The sequence below is a fragment of the Alternaria arborescens genome, assembly GCF_004154835.1.
Source record: "Alternaria arborescens strain FERA 675 chromosome Unknown contig_3, whole genome shotgun sequence".
Lineage (NCBI taxonomy): Eukaryota > Fungi > Ascomycota > Dothideomycetes > Pleosporales > Pleosporaceae > Alternaria > Alternaria arborescens.
The window spans coordinates 1,149,878-1,166,099 of record NW_021167858.1 but is presented as its reverse complement, the minus strand read 5'-3'; the positions used below and the strand labels follow the sequence as shown (position 1 = coordinate 1,166,099).

The window sequence follows — 16,222 nt, the reverse complement described above, 5'->3', positions numbered from 1 at the left end:
TGGGGCTGACAGCATTTGCGGGGTAGCATACGTACCTGCCTTGGTAGATAGCGATCCCGAACTATGCCGTCAAACGTACAACAACCCTGCAACCTTACAAGTGTTCTTGAAAATCCCAAATTTAGTGCAAGGAAGATGCGGAAGTTCGAACATCAACCTGACAAGGGCGGCCCGAAAGGAAGCGCAAAGGCTAGAATACAGCTGCCGATAGCGCAACCAGCTGCTAAACCGGCGACAAATGGGTCTTCAGACTCACCAAACATCACCTCGTCAAGTACAGATCCTTACAAAGCAGCTCGCGAAGCTCTCGATCGCGATGGCTTCGTCGTTCTATCTGCCTCGCTATTTCCGTCTTTTGATCTTGACGCCCTTCGCGCCGCTGCCTCACGCATGACAGAAGCAGCACGATCTGGAAAGTGGCCGTATATACGTACGCTACCGAAGCAGTTTCCACCATGGCCGCAGGACCCTTCAAGTGGGATCTGGTAAGTATCCCATCCTAACTGTATTTGAGACATACATTGACTTTGTATGTCGCACTTAGGGGCGTCCAGCATCTACTCCACCCATCGAATTCAGATCATCTTACGTTCGCAAAGTCGTATTTCGACAGCGAGCTGCTGAAATACGTCGGAGCACTAATTGGTTGTGGAGAAGACGACCTGACCATGGAGCTGTACAACATGCTCGTCCGGCCGGATAAAGATTTCAGTCTGCGGTGGCATAGAGACGACATCGCAGCGACAGCAACATCAGAAGAAGAGCTGGAACGACTGCAAAAGCCAGGACATCACGCACAGTGGAACCTTGCACTGTATGATGACAGCAGTCTGGTCCTTGTGCCTGGCTCGCACAAACGTGCACGCACTGACACAGAGAGGAACGCGGATCCGTACGAAGCACATATGCCCGACCAGCTTACTGTGCATCTGAAAGCGGGGGAAGTTGCATTCTACAATAACAACATTCTCCATCGCGGCGTATACGACAGCACGAAAGAGAGGATGACGCTGCATGGCAGTATCGGGACAACGCTGGCTGGGAGCGAACGAGCGAGAAACGTGCTACAGCACGGTGTTGGTGACTGGGCGAAGGAATACAACTTTGACGATTTTGAACCTGAGATGGCCGCAAGAGCGAAGAAGATGAGAGAGAAGCTTGTGGAGATGGGCAAGGAAAGTGGGGATGTCGGCTTCTTCTCGAAGGATGAGTGAGCTTGTCATAAGAAAAGTGCATGTGACAGGGGACTCTGGATGGTGTTAAGAACGTCATCAACTGAGCCTGTTATTGAGCGTATGCTCTGGAGGAGTACCTATCCTGCATCTCTCTTGATGTTCCAAAGCGAATGTAGCCGATACTGTCGACGGAAATCTTAGCATGGCTTCGTAATAGAGAAGAGGTCGTATAGTAAACTCAGTTTGGTGACAGAGTAAAAGACCTCTTGTAGCAATAGACGCAGACTCAAGTGCGTTGCAGAAGACACCATACCGACATGCTCGACATTACTAAGTTGTATTAAAAACAACATGTGGGCTTGAACACGACGAACCATCGCGCCACTTCGAGAGCCTCGATGTATTCAGCAAAGTTGTCGCTTAGAGAGGGGTAGCTTAGTACTACATATCAGTAGTGTTCCAGACCCACAGCCCAGTCAAACCCTTCACCACCCCTGAACAACTCCCCACTCTGCTTTGAACAGTCCAGGTTTTGCTCACGGACGTCTGGTCTCTACAATGCAATAAGAATATAAAGACTCCAGCCGGCCAGATTTCCATCAAACAACCACTCCTAGTTGTTTAGATCTCCAACATCAGCATCGGTGGTTTAGTGGTAAAATTAGCCGTTGCCATCCATCACAGGACAGTTTCGGCTAGCCCCGGGTTCGATTCCCGGCCGATGCATTTTTGCTGTTGCACAGGCCGTCGTGAGTGTCGCGATTGTCGTAGTGGTGGTGTTGATTGAGAAATTTGTCTTTTTGTAAACACCCGCGGACGTCACGTGTCGGTGGGGCTCAGTCAACGCCAATCGCTGTTTGACGACGCGCCAAAAACTTCTAACAGCGGGGTATGCTGCAGGCGCTCGTCACTATGTTTCGACTTTTTTGTTCTCCAGTTTTGCGCCTAGTGGTCGGCTCCCAAGCTGGCACCGTGTCGAATGCGATTTTGTGAACCGACAATATATACAGAACATTTCGCCTCAGTCTTCTATACTTCCTAAAGAGGAGCCTTGGCGCAATGGTAGCGCGTTGGTTTTCGGTTGAAAACATAAACACCAAAGGTTGTGGGTGTAAGTTTCTCCATTAGGCCGATAGTTCGAGCATCCGTACTAACATGATATAGTCGATCCCCATGGGCTTCGCTTGCTTTCTTTTTGCCTTTTTCTACGCTTTTGCCGCTTCCCGGGACACGGAGATACATCTCAGACGTGTTTGATGCTCTGATTTGTTGTCGCCGTAACTGCTGTTCTTTTTGCAATCTCCACACCCATCACCAACGCCTCCTCTCTCGCGTTTGAGGCAGAGTACGAGTCACGGTAATTGAGTATACATCTGACGAGCGGCTGTCCGCGATGCCAAGTAGGCTTTTGACGATCTCCTTCTGCTCCCGGTGGCTGAACGGGGGATGATGTACGGCAAGGAAATTGATCGCGAGACCGACGGCAATCGGCCTTCATGTTTCACACATATACACCCGTCCCAGCGACCAGGTTGCCCTCTATTAAGACAATTCAGACAGGCAATCTGACGCACATAAACAAACCTGCGTCATTCTGAGTGAGATTAAGGTTCGGGAGATTGTGATACCCGTTCTTGTCGATCAGATAACCTTGGATCTGAAACCACGGTGAGCAAAGTGTGGATATACGATTCAACGGTCGATGCTCGCTGGCTCCTCAACGGTACAAGGCTGACGTGTCGCTCCGTGATGTCATACCAGCAAGATCAACAACGGTAAGGTTTGACGCAACAGTCCGACGATCTTTATGATTGACCAGACTTCTTTGCGTTTTGAGCTTCGCCAGAGCTGTACCTGCCTTGACTCGACTGCCCAAGAAGTAGTCACGACTGAAAAGCAATCTTCTGGTCACCACTAGGACTTGCACCAGCTTACTCACTCAAAAGCTAGTTCGATGCATGGAGTTGACGAGAACGATAACGCGAATGACAGTCCGATCGTAATGGTCACTTCGAGAGGTCTAGCCTCGCAAGTGTCAGCGCTATATACCGCCTTCTCTTCTTACCCAGTAAGTTGACACAAAGTAGGCAAGTACCATCTCCTAGCCAAGGAGTCCGTCAAGTTCTTCGTGCGTTGTGAGTGATGGAACACGCCGACATGCTCGTCTTGTGCAACAATGAGACTGAACGCTTGTGCGCAGGCAGGCACACGGTTGACTGCAGCAGGACAGAAGTTCCAGATCCGTGGCGCTCAGTTGCATGAACCTTCGAGATGCCGCAGACAGCGGCCGACGGCAATCGACGATTAGAGGAGAGATCCAAGCCACAAACACTGAGCCCAGACACGCCCCGATTGGCTATAGCGGTTGTAGAGTCGCAGGCTGCGTCATTAGTACAGAGCTCTATCTTGTGTGACGTTGATCAGAGTAGCCACAAAAGCTTCGTCGCGCGGGCTTGGCCGGTCTAGACAGCAATTGGGCTTTTGTGGGGTGCCAGACGGGTAGGCTGACAAAATACATGATTGGTGGGTTGCTAGAATTTTCTCCCCGAAGAATCGTTGGGAATGCTTCAGGTAGATGGACGCGTGGAGGCAAGAGAAGCAAACTGGGGTCGCGTGTGACGAGACACGATTATATGTTCGTGGTTGCCGCGGATGGACAAAGACCAACTTTGGATTGCATCACAGCCATGGAAAGATCTGGACTGCGTGGAGATGTTGAATCTTACAATACCCCAGATATGCAGTGGAGCAATCCGGGAGCTGAGAGCTTCTGGACAACCCACCAACCGGCCAATCAGTCAACCAAGTCTTGTTATTGTTGGAAAGAGAGTCAGGTAATGTAGAGAACATTTCGTCTCAATGCCGGAGTCGCGTCTCAGTACAGAGCCGATGAAAATGTGATCCAGAGGGACGGTTCCTTGCGATTACGTCCGCAATCCCGCCAGCTCGGAGAGCTAGCTTCAATATGCGCGAAGTCAATTCTAAATGCGTTGTGCTAGAGTTTAGCGGCAGGCATCAGTAGCAAACGGTGCTCTCGGGGTTCACTGCCGAGGGACGCGAGGAGAAATAATGCACACAAGGACGTGATGGCGAGGACGCATGGTGGTGGTGATGGACGGTTCCCGAAGAAGCAGGAGATTTTCGTCGATTTCTCCACACGAGTCGTTGATTGGTCACCATGCCCAAAATAGAAGTTGCACTGATCGTGTCTCTCTGACGATCGCGTCATCCTGGCGAGAAAAGCGGGACGTTAAGAATATGGTGCAACACCGACAGCCAACCCGCCCTCCAACGCCAGAAGATACGAAGACGCGCACGACTGCTTTGTGTGCACAGACACGAGGACAATGGCAATGGGCAGGACTGCAATTGCGCAATTACAGGAAATGATGTTGTGCCTCTCCAATGCACATCAAACAGTTCTCATTTCGCTGAGCCGAGCATCCTCGTCCCGTTCCCCACGCCTTGGGAACATCGCAATCCGCGAATTTCATCACGGGATGCGATCCTGCACGAGTCTCGCGGAAGGCCCGACGTAGTGCCGCGGACCCTCTGAAATGGTGCCATGCATGTGCAAGCAGCAACGCCTGGCCTAGAGGACCTGGCATAGTCGTCCCGCCAAATAGCAAAGGGACGGGAGACTGGCGCGCAGAGGAGCGGGGTACAGACATGTCGGTGAAGCATCGAGACGGCGAGAGTTGGGCCATGGAGCATCGTTATCGCAGCCGGCCAACTAACTGATGTGCCCACCGCTACTCACCAACTGCTGCAAACGGCTGAGCCGCAGGTGCGCTGTGTGGGTCGCGCCCGGGTCGCGCAAGCGGATTGGCCGTGGAGCTCCCCTCGCAGGTGCGAATTCGTAAGTGTTTACCAGATCGCGTCGTATCTGCTCGGCCTAAACGCAACGCGTCGAAGCACACAACCCACGACAGGACAAGTTGCACGCAGTTATCATAGGTCGGCCGTGGTTGTTTCGTGGGCGCTAGAATGCGCATCATGATGCGCGCCTGCCAGACCCTTTGCCGGCTCGGAATTGGCCCAGGCAGCCGTGATGTTGGCATCAACTTCTGCAGTGACCCGTTGCCATGCAGCGAGAAGCTTCCGAGAGGCAGGGTGGGAATGTCGCAGGATCAGCATGTGGTTAGAGGTGCAAATTGGCCGCCGCGATATTGTTCCCTATATCGGCTACGCCCGAGCACTATATATGACTGGGGGAGCGGCCAGGGTCAAAGTGAAGCTGGCGAGGGTCGTGTTGACATGTTCTGTTCACAACGTCGCTGGTCGGGGGCGGATGAAGCTCAACGGGCCATCGGCTACCAAGATTTGCGTGAATACGATGGACAGATAAGCCGCGCCAGGGAAGTGGCCCTGAGTGAAGATGGAAGGCAGCGGCCACGAAGGCGCTGCAGACCTGCGACACGCTGGGCGGGCGCAGACAGACGGTCATGGCATAAAGACGCTGCTGCACCGTGGCGAGGCAGGGCAACGTGCAACGTGCTCGTTGTCTGGCGTGAGGAAGTTATTGAATCTCCTAGACCTAGCCGCGCCCGTCCGTGCGTGCTCCAGAGGCTAGTGCGGCCCCTTTGCCTGACAACCTCAACTCTTCACCGCGACGGCCAAACTTACTCTCCCTCTATTATTTCCTTTTCTGCTTGCTTGTTGAATCGCACGTCGTTCTTAGCAGCAGAAGACCGACTCACGCAGACCGACCAATGCAGGCTTGAACAACTGCTCGGGAGGCTTGGTACACGCTGCCATCTCCGTCGATTCACGACAGCCTTCCCAGCGCTTGACGACGTTACATTCTATTCTCTGTTTTAATACCTTCTCTGTTTTGTTTCATAGCAGGTACATATCCCCTAGATGCCCGTCACCACGACATGAGCCCGGCGACAAGTCTCGAGCCTCCCCAATGCCGCACCCCAAGAGGCCACACCCTCGTCTCCCGCCTTCCGTCCGCGACTCTGCTCACAGTGCCCATCGCTCCATGACCCGCATCCACACCCGCCCCCGTAGAGTCACCCTGCTAATCCTGTGACGCTCCACAGATCTTTACTTGCCTACCTCAGTCGCCGCTGCCGCTACCGCCGCCGACGAGCCCTCGCCCACTCCCCGTCGAGCTCCTGATAGCGCTACCTCGCAGGCCTCCGATGGCTCAGGTACTTACATCAGTCATCCAGACGACAGGACCGATTACAATGCCATACTCCCCGTCCGATGCCTACAAAAACACGCCCAACCACCCCAACCAGCAACAACAGCGGGCCTCGCAGATGCCGCGCAACCAACAAAATGGAAATTCGGGAGGCACAGGATACAGAGGGACGGCCGCACCCATAGCCCCGTATGCCTTCAACAGTACGCCTCAGCTGCGCCAGGAGAACAAGCCCGTCTCTGCACCAACCCCTCAGGCCCAGCAGCAACCTCCCAGCCACGCCAGCCAGGCCCGACTCGGCCACCCCTCTCATCCCTCGTCATCCTCCGACTCCACAGTCTCCACATCGGGCTCATCCAACCGCTCGTCGGCTGGACCACCTGCAGGTGCCAGAGATGAACGTGAAGTCAGGAAACCCTACGACACCGTTGCGCCAACCATCACACTATCCACCTCCATACCCGATCTTTCGCTTTCGATAGGCGAATCATCGCCTGTGAAGCCCTCTCCAGGGCGATATCGACGCGGCGCTGGACGGACAGACTCGTCCAACAGCATCCCCACGGGTGCCACTACTCCGACACAGCGCTCTACATCTGGAGGAAACTCTCACATGGGGCCATCGCAGCCCACGCAGAACGAAGGCACAGGTGCTGTTAGCTTCCCACCGCCGTTCAGGCCCGGGCACAACCGAGCGAACAGTGCAGATGATACGCAAGTTATTCGCTCAGGCGGTATAGACCCCGCTAAGCGATACAGAAGACGCAGTTTCAACGGACTCGAAGGAGACAGCACCGCTGCCTCTAACATTGCAACACTGCAGGCCAGCTCTGGAACCGGCCAAAGCACAACACTGAGCGCAAACACCACAAACACCTCCAACTCAAATCGTACAGGAAGCCGTCCCGCCTCGAGTCATAGCCATGAGAGACAGGGCAGTGCGGGTAGTGCTTCCTCCAACAACTCCTCGAGATCGCAGGCAAGTGCAGCGAATCGCTGGACACGCGCAAGCTAACACCCTTTTTAGTCTCGCCCCGCAGTAAACACACAACGTAGCTATGCATCTGTAGCAGGAGGTAGCTCTTCCAAAGCACCCGAGCCTAACAGACGGCAAGCTCCATCTCCTCTATCGCATCCCGTGTCTCCATCAGAGCCTGCGAGCCCTGCCAAGGCAGCCGCGTTGCCTAGCACAGCCATGCAACACCTGAGCGCTGTCAACGACAAGGACAAGGGAATGAAGTCCCGTCTACGCAGGGCCTTCTCTTTTGGAAGCGCTGCTGAGCTGCGAAAGGCCTCTGCTGAGAATAGCATCTCAGCGGAGCGTGCGAGGTTGAGGAAAGACAAATACCAGAACGATGAGGATGCTGAACAGGCTGCCATCATCGCAAAGCAAGAGGCGGCAGGTATTGGCGCTGGTATCTACTCAGGTCAAGGTGGTATAGGCTCTACCGACAATCTGTCTATACAGTCGGCTGCATCGTCAGCCTCGGTTATGCTCCGGAAGATGGGCCATGGAATGAAGAAGGGCACTAAATCTATCAAGGGTTTATTCAGGCCAAAATCTGTCATCGGCGTACCCGCTGCCGATGGCCCCATTACCAGGCCCAGCGTGGGTCAGGTGTCTTTAGTCACCGTCGAAGCCGAGAGACAAAAGGTTAATGTCAACGCAAAACCCAACGAACAAACTGGAGGTGGCACTGGCTATCCCAGACTGGAGCGCAACTCCATCGATGCCGGTCGATCTGCAGAGATTGTAAACCCCTCTGTCCTGGGCGGCGAAGCTGTGTCTAGGAAAAGCATCGTCGGAAATGACCGCGATCGTGCTGAGGTTCTCTCTTCTATGAAGAAGGGTATCTTGAAACGTATGTTGCATACACTCGCGCTCAATATAGTCACTAACGAGACGTCAGGCACTGGCACAAACTCAGATTCTGGATCTCCTGTTCTCAAACCTGTAGACATGGGTCCTAACGTAGGCTCATCGCGATCCAGTTCTCCTGCCACGCCCAAGACAGAAGTTGGGCAAGCCCGGAACGATGATTACTTCGGCAAACCACCACGCATCCCCAATGGCAGCACGAGGAGTCTTCCAACCACACCCCATGGTGGCCTCCGAAACATCAGTTTCAGCCCACGCATACAATTCCACGACGCCTGGTCACCGCAGGATTATGATCGTAGGGGCGACATCGCAACGTGTAATAGGCTTACACCGATGCTTGCGCAACAGATCAAGGAGGAACTTAACTCCTTTAAGATGGTACGTATCTCAGCAACCGCATCGTCAAGTGAACAAAAACTAATCACACAAGCAGGAGATGGAAGTTCACGAGCTCTCGAAACCACACACCCATTTCTTCTAATGATTATGCATCCATCATTTGGACATGGCGTCTTGGCGAATACCTCTCATCGTTGCACTTGCGGATTGGAGCCATCAGCATTTACCAGTTGTCAGCTCTGTTTCATGTTCTGGTTACTACGGACTTGTTCTTCCATCTTAGCGAGCATTTGCATTCACGTAGAGGAAGAACGCTTTGCTTGCGTGCGTGGGCGCAGCAAGCGAAGTAGTCGTTGGCATTGAATCGCAAAAAAGACGGAGGGAGATCTTTCTAGTTGAAGCCAGCTTTTTCCTTGCCTCCATTGTCTTTGTCCGTGGTTCAGTCGTATGTTGACGTCCTTTTCCTTTACCGTCAGAGGTGTCTTTGTCTCTCATTACTTTCCTTGTGTCAGTATTAGTCATGGTTGAGTGGTCTCTGCGTTGTCTACACAGTAGAGGAATCAGTATGCAAAAAGGAGAGTTGGACATACTTGGCTGGCGCAAGAGTCCCTGTTAGTGGCTTGTGCCGATTAGCTTGTAATTGGAAAACAATATTCGGCGTATTTCTGCTCTATGTCGACGTGGAGTAACATGTCCCGTGTGATCCCTCAACATCCTCTTGGCTAACAAGGCATTCGCCATCCGAGTGGGACAAGTATTGATCTACGCTGCACTGTACTAATGCATGTTTACCATCGACCAACCGCGTCCTAAATTTGGTACACACAATTCCCCGAATCTCGTATCCTGCCCTGCAGCGTCGCATTGATGGTCAGACCCGCCCGTGTTCATGTCACTTCTGGTAGTTGTCGACGACAATCTCCGAAGCCCCCCAGCAGTTCACAACACAAACATCATCTATTCCATCCGCCAACACCACCTTGATGGTTATCAATGCGGCTTCACGAGCATGCCGCGGTCCACCATACTACACTTTCCTGTTCCAGCATGTCATTCCGATCATATATGCATGGCTGCACTTGTTGGCGGTTTAGGCGCTAATCCTTTGATTCATTGCAACTATCGTTTTGGGATCATGTCCGCAACCTAAAGCGGTCGAATGATCCCGCCCCTCGTCGAGTGCAGCGTGTGGTGTTCGGCAAAGTTTCACGGGTGCTGTGGGAATTAGTGATGTGGGTGCAAGTGTATTGATATGTGTTGGGGGCGGGTATTTATACATTTATCGTACTTAGAATGCTAGAAGGGTGCTGTATGTGGTCACTATTACATTTGATCTGAACCTTGTTAGACGACGTACTATATAAGATAGCGCACATAATTTGACGGCTTGTAACATGCGCGTCATAAGATCCTCTCAAGGCCGGGACTTACCTCGAGCACATATCACGTGAGAGTAGGCTCGCTTGAGGAGCTGGTTAGCGCGTCTTGGCAAGGCCACAGCGTCTCCGCAGCTGAACACCCCAATTTCGTCGTTCGACAGTCAGTCCTCAGCAACCACACACAACCGACAAAATGGTACGTCTTCTGCGCAGTCAGGTCTCCGGACCAGAAAGAGACTGGAGCTGATTGTATACAGGCACCTGCAGCAACTGGAGGCAAGAAGCAGAAGAAGAAGTGGTCCAAGGGCAAGGGTACGTGATACAGCACTGCACACCATCAGCACATCTACACGCATCGCAAACACTTCGGAAACGCTCGAAAGCATCATCATAGACGTCCGCAATCTCGCTCTACTATCGCGCACTCTCACAACGCTCCGGGGAAGAATCGCCACTAACAGCCGTACAGTCAAGGACAAGGCCCAGCACGCCGTCGTTCTCGACAAGCAGACCAACGACAAGCTCCAGAAGGATGTCCAGTCCTACCGCCTCATCACCGTCGCTACCCTCGTCGATCGCTTGAAGATCAACGGCTCGCTCGCACGCAAGGCGCTTGCCGACCTCGAGGCTAACGGTCAGATCAAGAAGGTTGTCGGACACTCAAAGCTCAGCATCTACAGTATGTAACCGCAACAACGCCCACAAAGCCACAATTTCTACCGGAATTGGAGACAGTGGGAAGTAAATGTAGGCTCTTACTAACATATTGCAGCACGAGCTATCGGCGCCGAGGAGTAAGCTTTACGTAGCCGACAATTAAACGAACGTAAATGCGAATCTCGGACACTTCTTTCAGTTTCTCTATGGCATTCCTCTTTCCATTACCCATCGGCGTCTTCATGAAATGAACGGGTCATACTATATTGGGATGCATGCTTCATAGCGGATATGAAATGAGAGGAACGGGCTCGGGTACAGTACCTAGAGTCCATTGGAGGTGTCGGTTATGTACTGAATGAAAAGACTTCCGAAACACCACCATTGAACTTGACCTCGACGTTATGATTGTAGCTATGCGTGAACAAATTGACTGGACTGATTTGTCTCATGCCCATGCTCCTCAAAAACACTCGTCGCTTTTGTGTGCATACTTGTGGAGACCGTAGCATCATTTCGTTCGATCGTCATTATCTATTGCCATGCTTGTCGCTGACAGCGAGTGTTATGGATGAGGTAGCAGCTCGCCGATGTGCTTTTGTCTTCTGAGCTTAGTATAGTTTGGTCAGGTCTTTTCAAAGCTGCTCATCATATCGGAACTATGTCTTTAGACTTGTTTTAAACTTTAGATGCTACTGCCAGGTATCATAAGATGAAGCTCTCTTTTCTAAGTTGTCCAGCCTACTGCAACAACACTTCTTGGAAGTATACGCTATCTCTCATGCGATCGATCACCAATATAGAATGCAATAAGTAACCTTTGAGTGCAGCCGATGTAGGCAAGATTTAGGAACAACATGCTCCTTTATAGAAAGGAAAGCCTTACGATATCCGCAAGTGATGGTGGGTGGAGAGCTAAGAATGCAGCAGCCACTAATCGACACATCTGAATATTATATGGTGCAGTGTGCTGGAGAGACGCAACTGTACATGCAAGAAGAGAGTCATCCTAAAATTCAGACTTGATTTGATTGCACCAAAATAGCAACTACTTAGTCGTACTTCCTGACCGGCCTACCCTTCTCCGCCTGTTCACAGAGTCCTCTCTTGGGCATCTTGCTCTCCCAGCCCGGTTCCCTCTTGACATGGCCCACACGCCGGTATGGCTTGCCCTTGTCACCCCGGAACAACATATGCCAACCCTCCAGACCAGCGGCCATTTGTTTCCTAGCACTCTTGAGCTCCTGCGCATGTCTATTCTTCAGCTCACCCTTGGTCAATGGCTTCCTCTTCCTCGCCTTCTCCATCTCAATCTCGCGTTCTTGTGGTGTCAGGCTGACCTTTTCCTCTGGGTCAATGGGAATGAACATTTGCTCTACGCCGCGTAGATCAGGGACGCTGTCTTCGGCGAAACAGCCGGTCAGGAAGGCGCGCGCGGCGTCTTTGCCTGCGAAGAAATGGTAGGAGCCGCCTGGCCCGTACGTGGTAGGCGAGATGGAGACGTCGTAGATTGTGCCGTTTAGCGCAAGGTAGATTGGTTTAGAGGGATCGGCGCCGTTGTATAGGGCAAGTTCGGAGTCGGTTAGGATGACTTCTCCTTGCTACAAGATAGGCACGTTAGCTATGAGAGGTTTGCTAGTGGAGGACGATAACAGGCACGTACCATGAGGCTCTTCCACTCTCGAGCTCGAGTCCACCATGGGTTGTATCCCCATGTCATACTCTCTCCGCTTGTACTCAGGTAGCTCAGACCACAGCTCAGTAGGAGCACGCCACCCAGGATACGCAATACATCGAGCATTGATACGCCATTTGATGTTGCGACAGCTTGTTCTTTGACAGCTTGCTTAAGCTCCGCTTTCTCTTTCGCGCCTGTGGCGGTTGGTGGTATCGAGGATGTAGTCGTGTCTGTAGGCTCGTCTTTCGCAGGACGACGGTACCGCTGGGATGAGGACATTGTGGTGATCGTGTGCTCGCTCTTGCTACCTGAATCGTGTTGTCAGTCTCTACACACGTGTGCACGTATCGATCGCAGTTGCGCAGAGGTCCTCCTACCTGTTCATCCAGCACTCATGCAGCTCAAATTATGGTACTTGCACACGAATGCCGAGGCAAGATACCTCGATCAAAGGTAACTAGCTATAGAATCAAGTGTTCGGAGACGTGTCCGTAAGCCAGGTACCGTCGGATGCGCAATGCGGAGAATAGATTGCTTTCGCGTTCCGAGGCGTTACTCTCGGGAAGTACCACGCATCTCGGTTCCGATGATTGGCCGCCATCCGATTGATGTCATTGACGATCACGCGCCAGCACTGCCGGACTAGACCTTCACTATTGAATGAGATCGACATGCGTACACTCTGAGTAACATAAATTATGAAATTGATACGCGTATTTCTATAGCTGCTGTGTATCACATCTCCTAGACGAAACTATCGTTGGTATATCAATACAAGCCATTCCTTCCGCATTCGTACACAACGTTCGTCTTTCTGCCCATCTTTTCTTGTTCAGATGTTAAATTCGCATAACTCAGGTACTGCGACATTGTTCATTACGGACTCCATAAGTAGGGTGAAAGAACTGCTCGATGGTGTTCCGTCAGATCGACCAGAACCACACAAACAACTCACTCCACGCCGTCGTGGATGTCGCGTATCTCGACTTGCGCCTCTCTGTCACTCTTTGGAAAGACCTGCTTAAGACCTGCTTGGAAGACGCCGACGTTGTAGTCGATGATAGCCTTCTTCTCTGCTGGGTTGTCCTGGCCCATGATGCATACCAAGGCGAGATATCTGTGTCTATCGTTAATACAACTACGGTATCTCACCGTAAAGGCGGTCCGACTTACTTGTTGATCTCCCGCAAGTAGAGGTATCTGCTGTTCTTTTTCTCCATCGTGATCAGGCTTTCAGCATCGTTGTTCCCCGTCTCACTTTCATCCTCACCCTCATCGGGTCGATCCCAGCCATAGATTTCACTGACATCGATAACCACATCGATGTAATCGGAACATATCTCGTAGCTGCCGATGTCGGTAGGACTAGTATCTGTTGCAATGTAGATCTTGCTCATGATGTCGAAGAGGTAGGCCTTCTCAATGTTACATGCACCACACAGGTTGTTGAGCAGTGCTTCGAGCGTGGGAAGCTGTGGGATGAGCTTTTGGATCACCTTGCTGAAAGCTTCGAAGATGGAGTGGTCGTAGATGGATGTTTGGTAGAAGGATATAGGAGCCTGCTCGTAGCCGTGGTCCGAGAGTTCGTCTTGGACTCGTTGAATGATATCCCGGAAAGTATCTCCACGGAAGTCGTCCGATAGGCCATCAACCTTGTGCACAAAGACCTCAACGTTGATGTTGGGGTATGATTGTTGTAGGTTAAGGATCGTCATGTTCAGTCGTGCAATCGCATCGAGGTATTCATCTTGAGCGTCAATAACCCATATCAAAGCACCGATCTCCTCGAAGATGTTGTCCGTATCGAAAGCTGGGTCAAAATAGTCTAGATGACCTGGCAGATCCCATACTTGAAAGTCCATGAACGAGCTGGTGTAGTTGATCAGCACACGAGTGTACGCGCCGCATGAAGGACATACTGCATTGATTCTTTCTTTATCCTGTACGTTGTCTCAAGATACAGCGTCTCGCTTGGTGGCAGCTTGTGAAAGACAACACTTGATATCGAAGACTTGCCACTCCTATGATCATGTGGTTAGCGATGCATGGATGCTGGTCTCGTCTGATGTTACCTTCTCTGCCCCATGAGTAGCAATCGTGGCTTGCCATCTCCGGCCTTGCTATTCGGGACACGGCCAGTGTGGTACTGCGGCGCAAAGTCAACAGGCGGTTCCTCGGCGTTTGGTAGGTCCTGCAGAAAACGATCCATGGTCAATTGAGCACTTGGTTTGAGTAAGGACGAGCTGGTGGAAGTTCGCCTCGCCTCTGCGTCACCATATTGAATAATATCGCGAGCAACATCAATGGTTGCTGAAGGCCGCCTTGAAATGAAACGGCTCTCCATGGTGAAGGGTAGTGGTACAGGGTATATCGCTAAGAGCAGAAGTCGCAGAACTAAGAGAAAATTGGGTATCGTGGGTTGAAGAAAGCGCCGCGCCGAGACAAAACAGAAAACAGAAAGCCGGCCCTTCCTATTTCACTTCACCTGACCGGCATCTGCGCAGTGAAGCGTGGTACTCTCGTGGGGAGATGACAGGCACGCTGCGACGACGTGTGGTACAACACCAGCAGGGAGAGGCCACGAGGACGGGCGGTACATGAGAAGGGGAGCTGGCGAAGAAGTGACGGGTCAATCAGGAGCCCCCGAGACGTTCTACAAGAGCAGACGGTGATACGCGCAAGGCAGTCGAGACTGAGCGGAAGGCACCAAGGGGAGCTCAGGCCATGGTGCAGACGTACATAGGGCTGAGGAAGTCGCAACGCAACCCGCGGCCTCGCAAGAAACCTAACCGGAAGGGGAAGACGACGATACACGTGGGGAAAGCAAAGGAGTAAAAGAAGGAATCTGGGCTTACCTCCATGGTTGTTCAGTGGTAGTGTAGCGTCTTTGCGTTGCGCACGGTGGTGATGGTCTTTAGGCCCGAGCCTGCCACTGCCCCAGAACCGCTGTCCTTGCTAATGAGCCGGCGCCCAACTCAACCCACCACTTCAGCCAGACACTCGGGATTACTATGTCTCTTCCAAGAACACTTGCATCACCCTCTGCTAGGGTCCCCGTCCTGCTGATTCTCTCTTCGCAAATGTCCTTTGTTGATAACCAGAAGCCGAAGAAGCCGGGTCGGCAAGGATGACAGTCCGCGGGCGCCCAGTCGTCGGGCACCAGAGCGTCACTGCAACACGAATCGAGGCCGGGTCGGAGATAAGTCAGTGCTGCTAATAGATAGCTGTAGTAGTACGATGCTGAAGCATCTGGGAACGTCGTAGAAGACGGATAGTGTCATCGCAAGGGACGGTTGGTCGCGTGCAGTCTACGTTCGCTTAACACAGGAAGATCTTCAGGCACCATCACATCCTCGTTCTCAGCTTTCCAACACCAGCCCAACTACGATAAAGAGTGAATGCCCTTGTAGTCAGTGGCTTGGAGTAGTTGCCCCATTCGTATTATGCAAAATCAAACTCTGTCAGCCCAACCCTACTCGAGTCAACGCTAACGATATTACCGCATGGCAGGCAAGGATGCGTTTTCGCGGATAGCTATCCGCAGCAGCAAGGTTACACGACGTTCCAGGAACGCTCCCCAGCGTCATTGATACCAGCGTCGCATCCCCTTTAGCATCTGATGAAGCAGATAGATATGTACGAGTAATCTCAACGAGACATCAATATACGTGTGTTCCTAAACTTGCTCATCAACTCATGTATTGTGCACGACGCTTCTCGCTATGTTCATACATCATTAGAATACCAAAAGCAATATCAAAAACTACCCGACGCTCCGGCCCTATGTGTTGCTGGGCGAAGTGCATGTGAGACATGCTGACTTCATACACCCACACCTAAAATCCAACCTGGGAATACGAACGCAAAGATCCAAAGCCATTATTTCCGTTCTCCACATCTCCGTACACCAGAAGCCTGTAGGTCTACCTGAATATGATCTTCATTTCAACAAGTAAA

General features: G+C 52.0%; 5 protein-coding genes across 5 annotated transcripts; 3 read left to right on the top strand and 2 right to left on the bottom strand.

Moving 5' to 3' along the window:
- Window positions 1-135: 135 nt before the first annotated feature.
- On the top strand, window positions 136-1,214 carry AA0111_g1887 (hypothetical protein; the record flags this gene model as incomplete). The annotated part of the gene is made up of 2 exons (XM_028647596.1): window positions 136-485; window positions 545-1,214. 2 exons carry the CDS (start codon window positions 136-138, stop codon window positions 1,212-1,214), a joined length of 1,020 nt encoding a protein of 339 aa, XP_028510363.1.
- A 5,159-nt stretch (window positions 1,215-6,373) lies between these two features.
- Window positions 6,374-8,693, top strand: AA0111_g1886 (hypothetical protein; the record flags this gene model as incomplete). The annotated part of the gene is made up of 4 exons (XM_028647595.1): window positions 6,374-7,309; window positions 7,358-8,192; window positions 8,241-8,590; window positions 8,646-8,693. The coding sequence occupies 4 exons, from the start codon at window positions 6,374-6,376 to the stop codon at window positions 8,691-8,693; spliced, it is 2,169 nt and encodes a 722-aa protein (XP_028510364.1).
- Window positions 8,694-10,123: 1,430 nt separating this feature from the next.
- AA0111_g1885 (hypothetical protein) lies at window positions 10,124-10,728 on the top strand (the record flags this gene model as incomplete). The annotated part of the gene is made up of 4 exons (XM_028647594.1): window positions 10,124-10,126; window positions 10,188-10,242; window positions 10,400-10,609; window positions 10,703-10,728. 4 exons carry the CDS (start codon window positions 10,124-10,126, stop codon window positions 10,726-10,728), a joined length of 294 nt encoding a protein of 97 aa, XP_028510361.1.
- A 911-nt stretch (window positions 10,729-11,639) lies between these two features.
- On the bottom strand, window positions 11,640-12,544 carry AA0111_g1884 (hypothetical protein; the record flags this gene model as incomplete). Its single annotated transcript, XM_028647593.1, has 2 exons — window positions 11,640-12,188; window positions 12,251-12,544. 2 exons carry the CDS (start codon window positions 12,542-12,544, stop codon window positions 11,640-11,642), a joined length of 843 nt encoding a protein of 280 aa, XP_028510362.1.
- Window positions 12,545-13,216: 672 nt separating this feature from the next.
- Window positions 13,217-14,609, bottom strand: AA0111_g1883 (GTP-binding protein; the record flags this gene model as incomplete). Its single annotated transcript, XM_028647592.1, has 4 exons — window positions 13,217-13,382; window positions 13,439-14,134; window positions 14,185-14,286; window positions 14,338-14,609. 4 exons carry the CDS (start codon window positions 14,607-14,609, stop codon window positions 13,217-13,219), a joined length of 1,236 nt encoding a protein of 411 aa, XP_028510359.1.
- Window positions 14,610-16,222: the final 1,613 nt, after the last annotated feature.